At 25.9% G+C, this 19,779-nt stretch overlaps 2 protein-coding genes across 3 annotated transcripts in view; both read left to right on the top strand.

Annotated features, from left to right (window-relative positions):
* Nucleotides 1-19,779, top strand: part of LOC127284934 (uncharacterized) — a 530,987-nt gene that overhangs the window by 33,313 nt on the left and 477,895 nt on the right. The gene's annotated exons all lie outside the window — the stretch shown is intronic.
* On the top strand, nucleotides 11,669-14,622 carry LOC127284935 (prolyl 4-hydroxylase subunit alpha-1-like). Of its 2 annotated transcripts, XM_051310658.1 has the most exons (7): nucleotides 11,669-11,786; nucleotides 11,955-12,140; nucleotides 12,343-12,609; nucleotides 12,832-13,056; nucleotides 13,936-13,998; nucleotides 14,103-14,268; nucleotides 14,433-14,622. In XM_051310658.1, the coding sequence occupies exons 2-7, from the start codon at nucleotides 11,985-11,987 to the stop codon at nucleotides 14,513-14,515; spliced, it is 960 nt and encodes a 319-aa protein (XP_051166615.1). In that variant the 5' UTR covers nucleotides 11,669-11,786; nucleotides 11,955-11,984; the 3' UTR covers nucleotides 14,516-14,622. The 2 variants fall into 2 exon arrangements, with proteins under 2 accessions (XP_051166615.1, XP_051166616.1); XM_051310659.1 differs by lacking the exon at nucleotides 11,955-12,140 and having other exon boundaries at nucleotides 11,676-11,786; nucleotides 14,433-14,617.

Raw genomic sequence — 19,779 nt, 5'->3', positions numbered from 1 at the left:
CTCGACCTACTCGCACAGTGGGATGCTTTTATACTCAGGTTATATAGAATATTAAAAGTTTAAAGAAGAAAAAAAAAAAAAAAAACAATACTTCCCTTTCGTTGTACAAAAACACCTCAATATCTTGTGCTGAAGTCACTTCTCATTTTCATTCACGTCACATATTTTATATTATTGCAACATATGCTTTTCTTAACCCACCTTATATCTTCAAAAAATGCATAACCAAACAAAATAAATATATTTTGTCATATTTCTATGATTGTTTTATTTAAATAAGATTTTACATGGTATTAAAATTTTAATATAGTTAAAATGATGTATATATATATATATATATTAAATTTTATAGTATAAGATTTCAGTAATCATATTTCAAAAAGAAGAAAATTTTCTACTACATAAAAATGTCATATTTTTTTTTTTATTATGCATGTCAAATTTTTTTTTTTTTTATTTATTTAAAATTTAATCTTTTCGAAAGATAAAAATGATTTATTTATTATATGTTTGATGTTATGGTAAAATTTGTGTTTATAGATATTTAAAGATAAAATATAAATTTTACGCATGAAAGTAATATGTGACATTAAAACAATAAAATAGATTGGATATAAAAATATTCAAGATTAGTATATATACATATATATAATAATGGAATATTAAATGAAACAAGCGGAAACATGCGTCTGATATGGAGAGGGGTGGTTTGGAATATAGTGAAAATAACATATGCTTGATAATAAACGCAGGCAAATATAGGAGAGCGTGTCGTTATTAATTACAATTCATTTGGGACAGGACTTGGTAATTATGTGGAGCAAACCCTTTACCATATATATATATATATATAAACCTACGCAGTAATATTATAATGAAAACCTCGAAACTAATCAGTGAATCGCTTATTAAAATTATTCGTGATAAAATATTTTATCTAAATTAATAAAATTTTTATATTATGATATAAAATTATATATAATGATATGATAAATACGTAGAAATTCGTAATACTAAACCAAAATATATGCATGGTAATTAAATTTATGTAAACATTGTAAATTTACATATAGACGATTCTTGGAAAAAGAGGGAATTTTCATATGTTATAATTTTTTTGCATAAATTTAGTGGAAAATAATTTTAGTTATTATTTTATTTATTATTTCTTATTTTGTCTCAGAAATAAATAATTGTAAAAATTTTTTTTTTTAAATGCTTTAAAAATTGAATCTATTGAATTCTAAAATAATAATAAAATTATTATTTGACGTGATTCTTTTTATCGAAATTTAAATTTCCCGCCATTTTGCCCTCTACAGGGACGCCATCGAAGGTTTGGTTCAAAAATTCAATCCATTGAATCAATATAATAGTAATTTAATTATTATTTGTTGGGATTTATTTATCTAAATTTAAATTTCCCACCATTTTGCCCTCTACAGGGACTCTATCGAAGCTTTGGTTAAAAAATTAAATCATAATGATAAAAATAGTTAAATTATAATTTAATATTATTTTTTAATTTTTGAAATTATCGATATTTAAATTTCCCGCCCTTTTGCCCTCTACAGGGACGCTATCGAAGCTTTGGTTAAAAAATTTAATTATAATTTTAATAAAAATAGTTAAAAAATTACTAAATTACTAATTATTACAGATTATTTCAATTATAATTTTTTTCTATTTCCTAAAAAGATTTACTCAATTATTATTTAATATTATTTTTTAATTTTTGAAATTATCGAAATTTAAATTTCCCGCCCTTTTGCCTTCTACAGGGACGCTATCGAAGCTTTGGTTAAAAAATTTAATTATAATTATTATAAAAATAGTTAAATAATTACTAAATTACTAATTATTACAGATTATTTCAATTATAATTTTTTTCTATTTCCTGAAAAGATTTACTCAATTATTATTTAATATTATTTTTTAATTTTTGAAATTATCGAAATTTAAATTTCCCGCCCTTTTGCCTTCTACAGGAACGCTATCGAAGCTTTGGTTAAGAAATTTAATTATAATTTTTATAAAAATAGTTAAATAATTACTAAATTACTAATTATTACAGATTATTTCAATTATAATTTTTTTCTATTTCCTGAAAAGATTTACTCAATTATTATTTAATATTATTTTTTAATTTTTGAAATTATCGAAATTTAAATTTCCCGCCCTTTTGCCTTCTACAGGAACGCTATCGAAGCTTTGGTTAAGAAATTTAATTATAATTTTTATAAAAATAGTTAAATAATTACTAAATTACTAATTATTACAGATTATTTCAATTATAATTTTTTTCTATTTCCTGAAAAGATTTACTCAATTATTATTTAATATTATTTTTTAATTTTTGAAATTATCGAAATTTAAATTTCCCGCCATTTTGCCCTCTACAGGGACGCCATCGAAGCTTTGGTTAAAAAATTAAATTATAATTTTAATAAAAATAGTTAAATAATTACTAAATTACTAATTATTACAGATTATTTCAATTATAATTTTTTTCTATTTCCTGAAAATTGTATAAAATACTGTAAAATAATATAAAATAAAATAAAACCTTCGCATATAATGAGAATGTAAAAAATTGGAATATTTTACTACTTTTAAAGAAAAATAGAAAAAAAAACATATCCTTTATTTACCAAATACTTAAACATCATAATTTTGAACTTACAGTAAATTGTCAACGAACATCAATATTGATTGTTGAACAAACATTAAATGTTGAAATTTTCACTACACACATTTTCATGTATACCTAGTCTAATCCATTATTCAGTCAAAGGTGGAATGAAAGAAATCAACAAAAAAAACGTTAAATTTTTGCATACGTTCGTAATTCATACATTAGTATAGTAATTGCAAATTGTTTTACGTAATTAGAAATGTTAGTTAATTAAAATTTTGAGTCGAAATTGTTGATCTAAAAAGTTAACCTAAAAAATTGACTTTCAAGAATTTTCCACAACATTGCTGATAGATAAACAACATGAATGTTATTACAAAAATTCTAATTGCTTTCATTAGTATACTCGGATGTATTTATGGAAAAACATTAGTGACGAAAACTCAAACTTGGTGTGATAATTTAATAACAATTCTAAAACACGATGCTGAAACAAATCAATTGCTATTATTGTACGAAACCGATTTTAACAACAGTGGAATTTATCAAATTGGAAAAAATTTATCGCGAATTCTACCAACACAGATTGCTGATTTTAGAAGCGTTACAAATTTCAACAACATGCCTCTACTTAAGACAACGATTGTCCTTATTATTTGGAACAGAAATGAAAATCAAAATTTATCAAACATTTACAATGTTATGAGCTCTATTGTCGAGAGAGTAAAACCATTTTCACGTCCAAAGATACTGATTATAACAAAAACTGTAAAACATGCAACTTATCAAAAATTCTTTCATCAGATGTGGGGTAAACAATTTTTAGACATTACGATTCTTGAGGTTGTAAACGATAAATCTGAAGTTAATCTGCATCACTATAATCCATATAGAGAAATTTATGTTAAGCAAAAATTCGCAAAAAGTAGCATTCTCTTTCCTGACAAGCTTGATGATTTAAATGGTTACCAAATAAAAGCCGGTATGTTTCACTATCCACCTTATATTTACGTTGAACGTAACTCAACTGGAGATGTTGAAAATGTCCATGGACCAGATATTAGTTGGATGATTGTGATGTCAAAGTATCTTAATTTCACTTTGAAAATGATTATTTCCAATTCCTCAAATTGGGATCTGGTAAATTGTAATAAATCCGAAAATGTTGGTATCACAAATCAAACAATTCACAATAAAATACAATTTATTGCCATTCAAGCTGCAATCTATAGTACATGTTTAAATAATTTTGTCACCATTTCAAGAGGTACAAAAATGTTTAAATTCGTCGCCTTGGCACCAATTTTACCTTGCGAACTCACAATTTTTAATAATTTACGTCTAATTAAAATAATAAGCCTCTTATCTCTATTTTTAATGCCAATAATCATTGCCAAATGTTGTAAATTTGATCATAAAAATTGGAAAATGATGTACTCTATTCAAATGGTACTTGGATTTTGTATTCCAAAAATGCCAATTAATAGTATAGAAAGAATAATATTCTTATCGTTATTATTATTTTACTATTTTCAATCATCATATATATTTACAACATTATCAGAAATGCAAATGCAAAAAAAATGTTTTCATACAATGGAAACATTTAAAGATTTACTCAATGCTAATGTGACACTTGTTTCAAATGCAAATACAACTGAGGAAGGTGGACTTAATGAGAATGATTCTTATGAAAAAATGATGATGAATGCAATTATTTCCGATGATACACTTGTTAAATGGTTGAAATATTTGAAGATTAATGGAAATATTACCTATGTATGTAGAGAAGATTTGGCATTTTTAAATTTACAAACAAAAAGAAATGATAAAAATCAGCCAAATGTGAAAATTCTTAAAGAAATTCAAGGTATTTGGTCAAGTGGAATATATCTTGAAGAAGGTTCACCTTATAAATATCGTTTTGATCGTATTATGTCAATTTTTATGGAAGCTGGTTTAAGTATCAAATGGGATTCTAGTTATATTCCAAAAGCAATTGCTGAATATAGTTATGTCGATTTATTTCATCAAGAAAATTCACTAATGTTTAAAGTTAATAATTTAATGATTTTTATTCTTATTTTTGGATTTTCATGTTCATTTCTTGTTTTTATTGGTGAAATTCTCATTTATAAATATGTGACAAATATTAAAATGAATTTTGAATTTCAAGAAAAATTGCGTAATGATAATATAAATAGAGTAGACAAGGTAAAGGCAAAAATTTGGTGTTAGAGGTCACACTGTAAGTGAGAGAAAAAAGATAGAAAACCACAGGTTATCCGCTTCTAATCTGTGTTAATGTGTAAGCGCTAATTTTACTAAATGAAAATTTTAATCGTGTTTATTAGGTTTTAATAAAAATTGCATAAATACTTTTCTTCAGGTTTGACAAAATTTTGAAAACTCGTGAAAAACTTTTATAATAATTTTCATTAGTTCATGGCGTATACAGTTTGTATATTTTTTAAGGCTAATGCGTTCGCGAATGAGATAGAAGAGAACACAAATATATCTCTGTCCTTTCCTAACTCATGCTTTACGTTCACGAATCGATTTTGTATTGGCCTTTATATATTTATAATATTTTTATATTAATAATAAAAACTTTACAATAAATATTATCAATTATCAAACTATGATTTTCACGGGTTTTCAGTGACATTAGACAACATTGTCAGCCATGACACTTCATTATGCAGTTTCTTACCTATTGCGCATGCGTAACTAGAAGGAGACAAACATTGGTTCTACTTTCTTTCTCTTTCTGTCGCGTGGACACTTACGGCTCGGTTTTATTATATCTATGTTAATTGAGTTCTGTTATTATTATTAATATTAATATTATATTATTATTATTATTATTATTGTTTTTTTCAATACTATTATTCTTCTGCAATTTAAAAAGAGAAAAAGAATTATACCATCACTCTTTTTCATTTATAATCAAATAAATCACGTCCTTCGCGTTCAATATCAACTTTCCAGTGTATATAGGTATATATATATATATATATATATATAGAGCACAGTAGGTGACACCTGATATCGGAGAATCAAATTAAAAAAAAATTATATAGAATCCCTTGTAGAGAAATAATCGAGGTGTGGGGTTACAACTGCATATAAGGTCTTGTAATTATGAATATTGTGCTGGAAACATCTGTCGCTCGACGGGTGGTGTTCGTCTGTAAATCAGTATCCGTTCGTTCGTATACAGCATCGTGAATCTACATATAATATCATCTCTCTCTCTCTCTCGTTTTCCACCCACTCAAATTGTATCACTGAAACAATTCCAAATTTACCATCAATATCAAATTCCTTTTTTTTTTTTTTTTTTTTTTTTTTTTGTTTAATCCACACCCAATCACAGTTTTCGAAACAATTTCCATTTTTTTCCCCTCCCATTAATTACGTCACGTAAATTGGAAAACATTATTTGAAATGTTAAATTTTGAATTATTCAAGTAGGAATTTTATAAAAACAAAGAAAATTAGGTCAACAACTCTCCAGATTAAAAAGTGGAATGAAAAATTAATTTTTACGTTCTATTTTTCATTAATAAAGAATTATAAATCTTTGATATTTGTTTGTTTTTTTTTGGAAAAAGTTAGATTCTGGGTTAATTTGTGTCGAAAAAAAAATCCATTTCTGACCCAAGCTCTGTTGGAAATGAAACTGATATGTATGTAAATCACTTGTATTTCTATGTATGAACCAAATAGGGTCTTGTGCATATATATATATATATATATATATATATGTATATACACACGTGTCCCATAAAAGCCTGTCATCGATATAATACTCATATACAGTGGCAAAATGTGACGCATGCAGGATTTTTTTTTCGACCGTTCATAAAATGCATAAAAATTTATGTATGGCTCGATAAAAATTGCCCAAAATTCATTTTAGGAAAAATTCAGTTTTTAGGAGAAGCGAAGCACGAAACGCTTTCATAACACCTCTATTTATATATATAGTATAACGTTTGTAATCCTTGTTCGTGAATTTGCGTGAGTATTCGTAGAATTCACGATCGTTTGTTCGCAATAAAACGCTAAAGAATAAACAAAAAAACAAAATTATAATTATAATTACAATTTAAAGATTACATTATTATTTAATTTAATTTCTTGAATTTTTCACTTGATTGAAATTTAAATTTCCCGCTATTTTTCCCTCTACAGTGACGCTATCGAAGCTTTCGTTCAAAAATTCAATCCATTGAATCAATATAATAGTAATTTAATTATTATTTGTTGGGATTTATGCATCTAAATTTAAATTTCCCGCCATTTTGCCCTCTATAGGGACGCTATCGAAGCTTTGGTTAAAAAATAAATTAAAATTGTAATAATAATAGTTAAATTATTATTTAATGTGATTTTTCAATTTTTCAAATTATCGAAATTTATATTTCCCGCCATTTTGCCCTCTACAGGAACGCTATCAAAGTTTTGGTTTCTAAATTGAGTCAAAATTATAATTTAAAAATTATATTATTATTTAATTTAATTTCTTTAATTTTTCACTCTATCGAAATTTAAATTTCCCGCTATTTATCTTTCTACTGTGACGCTACACAAGCTTTAGTCCAAAAATTCAATTCATTCAATCAGTATAGAAATAATTTAATTATTAATTTTTGTAATTTATTTACCTACATTTAAATCTCCCACCATTTTGCCCTCTACAAGGACGCTATTGAAGCTTCGATTAAAAAATTAAATTAAAATTATGATAATAATTGTTAAATTATTATTTAATGTGATTTTTTAATTTTTCAAATTATCGAAATTTAAATTTCCCGCCATTCTGCCCTCTACAGGGACGCTATTGAAGCTTTGCTCTAGAAGTTGATTCAAAATTAGAATAAAATTATTATTAAATTTGATTTTTTCTAATTTTTTACTTTATCGGAATTTAAATTTCCCACCATTTTGCCCTCTAGAAGGACGCTATCGAACCTCTGTCCAAAAATGGAATCAAACCTTTTGCTGCGTTTTTTTTTTATTTAGAATACAATTCTAAAATTGGAATATTTATAATTTCGAGTTCAAATTAAATTGACGTATAAAATATTTTATTTTGTCAAAAAATATATGAGACAAAAGTCATGTGAATTGAATTGTTTTTTTATGTATAGATCATGAATTTCAAATACATATGCACTTAAAGGGCGAACGTTATCGGGTTTTGAAATTTTTTTTGTTTTGTTTTGTTTTGTTCACACGATAACGCTGGGTTTGCGTGTTAAAAACAAACCGACACAAATTAGCGCGGACGTTTGCAATTTATTTACGGGTCTTTCGCTAAATAAATTTGACCATTGGGAGAGCCATCGACGCGGAAAATGAGGGGTTATTTAATGGCGGCCGTTCTGCGTTATCGCGCGTTCCTTCTATATGTGCCTATATACCGATCGAGCATCGATGCCTTTTATAACAATGTGACATTTTGCGTCCGAACAATCGTCACAAATCACGCATTGTTGCACGCGCCTAGTATTAAACTCTCCAAAATTTATATATATATATATATATATAAATTGGTATTTGGTGTGCGTATGCGTAAATGCAGACGCGCCATGAGATAACGTGAACGACGTTATCTTTCAACGTGAACGCGCGATTTCAAAATTTGTCATTCTAGAGGGCGCATTGAATTTACAATAATATAATATACATAACGATTTGTAATCATTTTTCTACTTTATTTCACGTTTCAAATCTTTTTTTATAGTTCAGTAGTTTTTTTAAACTTTATTATTTTTTTTTTTTAATAAAATATAAAAATTTATTTTTTCAAAAAAAAAAATAAATCTACAAATAATAATAATTAAAAAGAAATTTAAATTTGCCGCCTTTTTGCCCTCTACAGGGACGCTATGGAAGCTTTCGATAAAAATCTGTTTTATATATCCATATTATTATAAATTTAATTTAAATACATTACACATTGCTGTACTTATATAATTAATAAAAAAAAATTATTTCAATTTCAAAAAGAATTTGTTTTACACATAAAAAAGAAATTAAATAAAATAATGATTTATTTGAAATTTTGTTTTCACGCTCGCATTTCTCGTTATAATGTTTATTATCTTATTTACAATTATATATTATAGTTTTAGTGACAGTTTTCAAAATTTATTGTTTGTACATTGAATGAAATTAAAAAATATGGTGCTTTCACTAATTAATACTTGCGAGCATATTAACTATCGCTTGTGATAATTTAAAACGATTATTCGAAAGTTCAGCCGTCTGTGATTCATATTTGTCATGAACATAAATTTTCTATATATGAAAGTTAATTGCACTTCTAGTTTCCAGTTTGTTTTATGATTTACGACCGCAGGGTAAAGAGAGGACACTCAAAATGCTAATTTACTAATTTATTTCAACTTGTGTGTCTCTTGTTTAAACTTTATTGAAAATATTTTATGTTTCCATCTTTTTTTTCTCTCATTTAAAAAAAAATAATAATAATAATTTCGCTTATCAAGTGTCATTTTCAATTTTCATTATCGCAATTTATTAATTTTTATTTATTTCCTAATTATTTCTAGTTTAAAAGTTATAAAAAATTGTTTTTAACTCATTTTTCGTTTATTCAATTTCAAATTTGGCGCCTTTCTGCCATCTGCAGGGACGCTTTGGTACTATTACTTTCACTTTCGTTTCCTAACATCCAGAGAGGAAAAACGCGGCAAATTTGAATTTTTCCTTATTTTATCAATAAATTTACACATTATAAATGCAAGAAATTAGAAATTATGTTTAATAAAAGTAAATAATAAAAAATAAATTAAATAATACTAAAATAAATTTAAAAAAAATAAATGAAATATTTGATTATTTGTTTTTAATGATATAGTACAATTTTGAAATGCAGGATGTGAGTCATATGCGTGAGTTTTATGGGCACTAAAAGTAGTTGAATGTGTGTTCAACGACAAATTACGTGACAAATCGGAACGATCATCTCTTATTCGCAAGAAAAAGTATTATGACTTCCTATACACAGTTAACATATTATCATTCGATGGATGCATGCCTCAATTCTTAGGAGGGGAAGATATTTCTTATCAGAACAATATATGCCTTTAACTTTTATCATAATACAAACACAAGCAAATACAAACAAACTCGATGATCACATTGCCCTTTTTTACGCACGTGCGCTCACAACACAGATGAAATAAAATCCCATTTTATTATTTGACACGCGTTCTACATTTCAACTGATTGTGATAGCGATAAATTTTCCAAAAAAAAAATTGCAATTTTTTTTATTCAAAAGGCTAAAAAAATAATAAAAAAATATTTTTTATTTGTTTTAGAAGAAAATTTTCAAAATATTTTTATTAATTCTTTGTTTTGTTTTAATTTTTTCTTTATAATTTAAATTTCCCTGCCTTTTTGCCCCTGACAGGGACGCTACTGAAGTTTTATGCCAAAAATTGAATCTTCTTTAATTCTTTTTTTATCGAAATTTAAATTTCCCGCCTTTTTTGCCCTCTACAGGGACGCTATCGAAATTTTATTCTAAAAATTGAATCAGCCTTAATTCTTTTCTTATCGAAATTTAAATTTCCCAACTTTTTGCCCTCTACAGGGACGCTATCAAAGCTTTACTCCAAAAATTAAATCAGCTCTTTATGTTTATAAATTTTTTTTTTAGTAAAATTCTGTGATTTAAGTAATTATATTAAAAATAGATTTCGAATAAAAATTTACTTGAAAATAAAAAAATTATTCACAAATAGAAGTAATTTAATTCATTATTCTAAATAACTGAATAAGCTAAATAAATATTTTTCACAAATAATGAACACTATATTTACTGCAGCATATTAATTAAGACTTAATTGAGTATTGAAATTGTAATGTGAATTTGTATTTGAAATTAAAATAACTAAATATTTGTTAACATTCTCAAGTAAAGGGAGAATTCGAAGATTGGGTGTAAAAGATATAGACATGTTTTGCTTCAACGAATCTCGGCAGCCGAGAACACTTCTTGTAATTCAAAGTTGCAGTTTCAACGATCGCATACATCAGTCCTTCGTAAAACAATATTAAGATAATTTCACCCTATAAATAATCTCATATAGCAAAACCACTTCGAGGAACGAGATATTATAAGTTATGAAACGTTACTTCCTCTTTTATTCTTAACAAAACAACTTCGGATCTCTTTCAATCGCAATAATTATAAAAACAATATTCAAAATTTTTTTAAAATAAAATTTAATATGAAAAATAATCAAAAAAAAAAAATAATTTTAAACACTTTTCTTAATTTTAATATGTGTGATAAATTTATTTACAATTACAATGAATAATAATAAATTATTGATTAGAAAATTTAAATTTCGCGCCTCTTTGCCCTCTACAGTGACGCTATAGAAATTTCACAAAATTATCACCGCGTCCCTGTAGATGTCAAAATTGGCGATTCAAACAGCTACACTAGCGCCACAGTTGAACTAATTTAGGCGTGACTCGCTCTGTAGCACTCCATGTGTTTTAAATTATTTTTTTTTATTTAACGCTTAAAAATAATTTTACAAACGCAATAAAAATATCAGAATAATTAAATAATTTGAAATAAACTGTCAAAACAGAGACTGCTTTAGAGCGAGTCACGCCTAAATTAGTTCAACTGTGGCGCTAGTGTAGCTGTTTGAATCGCCAATAGCGCCACATTCGAAGTAGAAAAATTATTTATTTATGAAAAAAAAATATATACATATATAATAGAAGAAAATGGATTAAGAAAATAAAAATTAATTAAAAATATTAATTATTAAAATAATCGATATGTAATTTTTAAAAAATTTAATTTAATCTTGAAAAATTAAATGTTTATTTTGAATTCACGTTTAAAAGTTTGAAAATATGAAAATTTGCTGACATTCATATGACGCGATTTTGCCCCTTCTTCACGCTGGCAGGAAGCCAAGATGTGCACCGTAATGTTATTTACCTAAAATTAAAAAGTTATTATTTATTATTTAACTTAATGAAGAAAAACAGGAAAATAATCGAATGACTTTAATATCACGAATAAATATTTCTTATTTTCATTCAGTTGAAAAAAATTATCTTTTCACACTACACTTAAAATAAGGTAAGTAAAATAATTGTGAATATTTTAAAGATAATAATTTTTAAAAATCATTAATGTATACTAAAAAAAAATTTCTATTAAAAGTGATTACATTTTTAATTGATTAAAAATAATTTATATTAAATAAATTATTAATTAATTTAATTAACTAATAATATTGCCTTACAGGTGTTGAGGGGAAAAATTTTCATACACAAAATGAAAACTGAATTAAAAATAAAATTTTATTATTTTTTAATTGGTTTACTTGCTTCTGTAAATATAAAAAATTGTTTTGGAAATGTAGAGGAATATGTTCAAACTAATTCAATTCAAAAACAAAATGTCGATGAAAAAATTGGTCAATTAGTTAATGTAAAATTAAATTTTTTTGAAAATAAAATTTAATAAGTTTTTAAATTTATATTTTTATTTTAAATATTAAAATTTTTTTATATCAGAATTTTTTTTTTTAATATTAATATATTTTCATAGGTATAATAAATTAATAATTATAAAAATAAAAATTTTTTTTAATAAATTGATAACTTGTTATGAATAAAATATAATATTTTAGGAAATTATTCTTACGGAAAATAAAATTAAAGAATTAAAAGAATTATCACTATTAGAAAGACGTGATTTTTTGTGCAAAGAGGAAATTTCACAACCATTGGAAATTCAAAAACAATTAAAATGTCGATACGTTAATAGGGGAGTTCCATTTTTAAAAATTGCACCTTTTAAAGAAGAAGAATTATATTTGGAACCTAGAATTGTAATGTTTCATGACGTTATTTATGACAAGGAAATTGATATTTTTATGAATTTAACAAAACCAAAGGTATTTTTTAGTTTAAATTTAATAATAATTGTTCATAAAAATTAATGATTAGAATTTTTATTAAAAAAAAAAAAAAAAATTATATAAATTATTTTTAGAAGATTTTTTATTTCTTGAATTAACATTTTTAACTTTTATTTGACGAAATTTTTTTCACCAATTTTTTTATTTAATTAATTCTAATTTATTTTTTATTTCGAATTCAAAAATTTAATTTTACAGCTTTATAAAGCTGAAGTCAAAAGATTTTTAGAAAAAAGTGAAGTTGATGAAAGTCATAGGGTTACACAAATTGGATGGTTATATGATTTTGAGCATGAATATGTAAAAACATTGAACTATAGAATAAAAGACATGACAAATTTAAATATTGACACTGCAGAACAGCTTCAAGTGTCTTATTATGAAATTGGAGGCCATTACGCACCACATTATGATTTTGCATTGGTAAGTTTTTAAATAAGTTATAAAAGAAATTTATAATTATTGTTAAGAAAATTTGTAAGTTTTTTTTTAAGATTTTGTAAATAAATATTTTTACCCTAATAACACAAGATATCTTGGGATATATTGATAATATCCCGCAGATATCCTAGGGATGTTCTATGGATATCAAAAGGATCTTTTAAAGATATCCAAAAAATCGGCGGTTTGGATATCCTTTGGATATCCCATAGATATCTGAGGACATCCACAGGATATCTTCTGGATATCTCTATAGACTTTCATAAATGTCCTCCAGATATCCCATAGATATCGTCAGGATATCCCACAGATATCATCAGGATATCCCATAGATATCGTCAGGATATCCCACAGATATCATCAGGATATCCTATAGATGTCGTTAGGATATCCCACAGATATCATCAGGATATCCTATAGATGTCGTCAGGATATCCCACAGATATTTTCAGGATATTCATAAGATTTTTGTTTTTATTATTCATTATATTAGCTTAACAATTTTAACCTTTAAAAATATATGTTGAGATATTAAATATCCCGTGAATATCCTAAGAATATCCCACGGACATCCTGAGGATATCCCATGGATATTCTGCGATATAATATCCAATAGATATTTTGTGGATGTCTCAGGGATATCCTGTGGATATCCTATGGATGTCCTGTTGATATCCCACAGACCGGCGGTTTGGATATCCTAGGGATATCCTATGGATATCCCAAGATATCTTGGGGACCATTCTAGGATATCGACCATTGATATGGATATCCTAGGGATATCCTTTTGTTATGAGGGTATGTTTAATAAATTATGTTTGCTTTTCAAATAAAATTAGAAAATCTAAACATGTACTTTAGGAAGGAGATACGACTTTTTTTGATGATAGAATTGGAAATCGAATCGCTACTGTTTTATTTTACGTACGTATTTTTTATAGATTTTTTTAGTCATCTTTTTTTTTTATCAAAATTGGTGTATTTTATCAAGTTGAATAGAAAAAAAGCTAATAGAAACCTTCTTTTAGTTAAATGACGTTGAAAAAGGAGGCCATACTGTTTTTACAGAATTAAATATTTCATTGAAACCAAAGAAAGGAGCTGCGGCATTTTGGTATAATCTTAAACCAAATGGAAAAGTAGATAATTCAACTATGCACTCGGCTTGTCCCGTAATTTCTGGTTTTAAATGGGGTAAGTTTTTTTTTTTTTATCAAAATTTTGATTTTAACTAATTTTTTTTAAATCTAATCACAAGAAATTTTAAAATTTATCCTGTGATTTAGTACTTTTAATAAAGTAAAGAAAAAATGTTATTTTGAATTGTATAAATTGCCGCAAATTTATAATTTTTTCAGCGGCAAATAAATGGTTGCATACTGTGGGACAAGAATTTTCTCGTCCATGTTCAAGGAATAATGAAACAATTATATTAAATTAAATTATGCCACAAATTATAAATAATTATTTGTTTGATATTTAAGATAACAAAACTGAATCTTCTGATAGTAATACTGTGTAGAAAAAAAATGTATTTTGAGTTTACTAAATTATGTATATATACATTCAAATAAACGAATAAAATAAATATTAAATTATTGATTAGAAAATTTAAATTTGGCGCTTCTTTGCCCTCTACAGTGACGCTATGGAAATTCCACAAAATGGAATAGAAAAATAAAATAAAAATTAATTAAAAAAATATTAATTTTAAAAATGTAATTATTTTAAATTTCATTAAATACTTTGTTTTAATATTTTGCGGATGAGAAGAAACAAAAAATGCAAAATCCAGAGCAGTGAAGTGTCAAGGGATTAACGTAAAGAAATGGAGGTGTTGACCCCCCACGAGTCGATGAAGGACTTTTTTTTACATTCTCTTCTTTTTTTTTTTAGTCGAGGGTGTCAGAGCCCCCGTAGGGTAACTAAGGGTCCTTCGCGACAACCCTCATCCTCCAATGTCTGCACTTCACTTGAAAACAGGTTTAAAAAACAAGTGATACTTTCGAGTGCTTTCGCATTTCAAATAACCCCTCAACCGCGCGCACACACCCTCTCACGATTTTTCCCATTGGTCGGGGAAACATTTCTCGCCTCTCTTTCTCTCTCTCTCTCTTACTTTCGTATACTCATCCCAAATGTGTCGTAAACAACTTGAACAAACGCTCGTGATTGGATCCTGACGTATGCCCATCTGGCTACTAAACGGTTCAATTTTTTTTTTCTTTTGTCGTCCTCTTTCATTGCACTTGAAATGTGTCAAGCACTCGTTTTGAAAAATAATGCGGGCCAATTTCGATTACAAAGTTATTATTTATAGAGCGAGATACACGTGACCTAGTTTTTGAATTATTTCGTCTTTATCGTTTATTGGGGAATTCAAATTTGGCGCCTTTTTGCCCTCTACAGGGACGCCATGGAAACTTAAAATTCTCATTGAGTTTTTGTAGAGGGCAAAATGGCGCCAAATTTTAAATACATATATTATTATAAGTAAGAGCTATTTAATAATAATAATAATAGTAATAATAATTATAATAATAATCGACAAGTTTGAAAAAATAATAGTTGCAATTAAGGAAAAATATGATTAAATTGTAATTATTTTTCGTTTTTCCAGCTACTTTAGTGAATTGTACGTATAAAAATAATTAAAAAGACAGAAGAAATTTTTGGAAATTTCAAATTTCGCGCTGTTTTGCCCTCTGTAGGGACGCCAAGGAAACTAAAAGTTCCAATTGCGTCTAGAGGGCAAAATGGCACCACATTTGAAATACAAAAAACATAAATAAAAATTATATAATAATAGTAATAAAACAGGTGTGAAAAACAAAAAAATAAATGTAATTAATAAAGAATATTAAAATACTATTCTTACTTTTTATCCAGTTCCTTGAGTAAATTGTATATCTGAAAATAATTAGAAAGGCGAAAAAAAGTTAAAGAAAATTTAAATTTAGCGCCATTTTGCCCTCTACAGAGACGCTATGGAACTAAAGTTGAAAAAGTTTCCACTGCGTCCCTGTAGAGGGAAAAATGGCCCCAAAATTTAAAACAAAAAAATCATAAAATTAAAAAACAACTATACAACAATTAAAAAATTAAAAAAAAAACAATTCTAATTAATGACAATACAATAAATTGTCATTGTTTTTTTCCCTTGTTTCTTGAGTGAAACGTGAAACTGAAAATGGAAAGGAGGAGAAGATCACTCGTAAACTCAAGTCGTGCATCAAGGAAGTAACATTAGATTACCCAACCCTCTCTCTCTCTCTCTTTTCATCCTCTCCCCCTCCCTTCTTGCCTTCCTCCATGGACTTTTCTCAACCATGACTCTTTGTGGCTAAGGAAAGGGAAAACAATGTTTGGTAGAAAACAGCTCCTTGGAATAATTTATTGGGGGGGTGAACCGAAGTTGCCGAGAGAGCAACCAAGGGCTAAACCACCCCCTTATCTATCACTCGCCAGCCCCTTTTCCAAAGATCTATAGGGCGCATCCAAGTGACCCTACTACACACACTCTACCTGCACTACTGGGAGAGGCAGAGAAATGGGAATTACAACTTACTTGGAGAACTTGCGGGCTGTTTTGGAGAATTATGTTCGCATCTCTAAGTTATGAATGTCCTAAGGACCTAAGCCTATTATACTAAGCCAAACGCATATAAGGAGCTTGAATATTATCCATAACTTTTGTTAAAAAGTTTTATTATTAATAAACTCGACTCTCATTAGTATTATTATCACTATTTTATTATTATTGTTATCATTATTATTACTATGATTATTATTATTATCATTATTATTTTCATATTTATTATTATTATTATTATTATTATTATTAAAATTGAAAAATAATTTTAAGCTGTTCTCATTTACACTGAGTTTTCAAATTTTTTTAGGTAAATGGGGGACAGCTTGTCATTATTAATCAAATTAACAAAAATCAAAAATTTAAGTGAATTTCTGTTATGCGAGTCATAAGGAATAAGAAAAAAATTTAGTATATGATTTTTAAGTCTGTTTTTTTTCAAATGCGAGACAAAATACTGAACTAAAAAAAAAATAAAAAAAATTTAATTGATTTAACTATTATATATCTACCACAAATTTTTTTCAAATTTTTTCATCCCTTAATACAGTAATATACTTTAGGAAACTTTTTTCTTAAAACTTTCTTAGAAACTATGCTGTCCACATTTACCCCAAATTTTATGAAATTTTCTAAATTTTTGGGGTAAATGGGGACAGTCAGTTTTATGCGTTTAAAGTTTATCTAAATTTTTTTCTGCTGCATAAAAATAATCCTGAGAACGTAAATAACAACTTAAAAAAATATAAACCCGCAAATATTACGGAAAAAAATTACGTGATTTGTGAAAAATAGCGATTTTGTCCCCATTTACCCCAAATGACCCTAATAAGTATTAATAAATTAAAATTATTTTTACGAAATAAAAAATGAATAGAAAATGTGTATTAATAGTATTAAGTAATTAAATTAATATTAATATTTATTTATTTATTTATAATTAATAATGATAACGAAATTTAATTAAATGGAAAATAAATTAATTTTGGTAATTATATATATATATATATATATAGAATTAATATAGTAATTGAGAGAATACTAATTAATTATAAAATTTAGACGAAGAAGCGATCAAATGAAGTAAATTGAAGGGAAAATGAATTAATAAAGCAAATCAATACTGAAAGTAATTTTCATTAATTTATTGTGACTAGTAAATGAAGTATATATTTAGTTGAAAATAAATTTATAATAATAAATTTAGAAAATTACCTATATATGTATATTATAAATTAATTTCAAAATTTAATCCATTATTAATTAAGATATTCATATACTTTAAAAAATTTTCTTCCTAAAATTTTAAAATACATAAAAATTTTCTCGAAAATATATTTAATAATAGTGTAGCTATTATTATAAAATAATTTAAAAATACTGTTAAAAAATTCACAAAATAGTTCAAATAGCTCTTTTTTATTTTTTACATAGAAATTTTGAAAATCCTCTTATCAAATAATTAATTATTTAAAATTATTATTATTATTATTATTATTATATTTAAAATAACAGTAATTTTCATAAATAAAGAAGGAAATAATTTAAAATATTTTTTAAAATAAATTTTTAATATTCTTTAAATAATTGACTTTATAAAATAACATAAAAAAAAATTTTTACACATGGTAAAATTTAATAAAATTAAAAATTGTAAATATTGTAAAAATAATATTTTCAATATATATTTTGAAAAATTTATCTTTTTTCATAATTTTTATAAAAAAAAAAAATTCACGACCGATAACGATTTAAAGAAAAGCAATAAACTATATATGTATATATATATATATTCTTGCTTCTTAAGTATTTCCTTTGTGTCATAAAATTTTATATCTTTTGTATGAGAAAGTATATTATGATTTAATTTTAAACTGATTCTTTCTTTGTACAATGACATTTTATCATCGAAATTATAATCGTCGCCTTATTTGAAACTCGAGTATCTAAATATAGTATGTTTCAATCGACGATAATAAAATCTTTGTAGGCATAAAATAAAAATTCTTGATAAGGCCTTTAGGCAAATATTTTATTACCTATAAAATTTTTACTACTCTTATTATTATTATTATTATTATTATTATTATTATTATTATTATTATTATTATAATTTCGTAATAATAATATTATTTTATTATTATTATTATTCTGTTGTTGACCAAAATTATTATTTATTAATTATTATTATAATTATGTATTAAATATAACATAAAATAAATAAGAAACATTTATCTTTATAAAATAATAGTAATATAATTCCATTCCCTATTGATAAAAAAATGATTAGAAAGGCGAAAGAAAATTCAAATTTCGCGCCATTTTGCCCTCTACAGGGACGCTATAGAATCTTGAGAAAGTTGCCACTGCGTCCCTGTAGAGGGCAAAATGGCGCCAAATTTGAAATACCTATATTATAAATAAGAGCTATTTAATAGCAATAATAATAATAATAATAAAAATAAAAACAGTTTTAAAAAAATAGTTTTAATGAATAAATAATGTTAAAATATAATTCTTTTTCTGATTTATTGAGTAAATTGTAGGGCAATAACCCTCCATTCATAAAATTGTGACTTGAAAAATGGTGTGAAAATTTTTTTTGTGGGAAAAATAAGTAGATACCGATTAAAATGTGTAAATCCTCTACATGAGAAAACGACCAACGCATAAAATAATAATAAAAAAAAAGTGTTTCTTTTTTCATCTCTTTATCACACCCCATAAATTAGAATTCGATCAGTAAACAAAAAAAAAAAAAAAGAAAAAAAAGAGGGAGTTAAAATGGGAATTGAAAGGGCAGGTATTTGGTTTGTAGATATCTTGATGGTTGATTGCAATCCAGAAGCGACATTAACTTACGGTCTAGGGTTATTTACCAGGGAATTGAGAAACGAGGTGATGGTGATGGTGGTGGTGGTAGTAGTGGGAGAAATGATGGTGGGGAAAAGGGGTTATATCTCGTTCCCTTTTAACCCCCCTTGGGATTGGTAAGGCAGTATAAGAGAGAAGAGAACGAGATATCGCAACAGAACTAATCAACGTGCTAGGCAGGAACGATTTCTCTCTGGTTCACCCTTGGCGAGGATAAAAAATAGCCGACTATACCGATA

This window comes from Leptopilina boulardi, unplaced genomic scaffold (assembly GCF_019393585.1).
Source record: "Leptopilina boulardi isolate dan_hultmark-lab unplaced genomic scaffold, ZJU_Lbou_2.1 LbouV2_327, whole genome shotgun sequence".
Lineage (NCBI taxonomy): Eukaryota > Metazoa > Arthropoda > Insecta > Hymenoptera > Figitidae > Leptopilina > Leptopilina boulardi.
The sequence above is the reverse complement of the archived record's forward strand: the minus strand, read 5'-3'. Positions and strand labels throughout refer to the sequence as shown.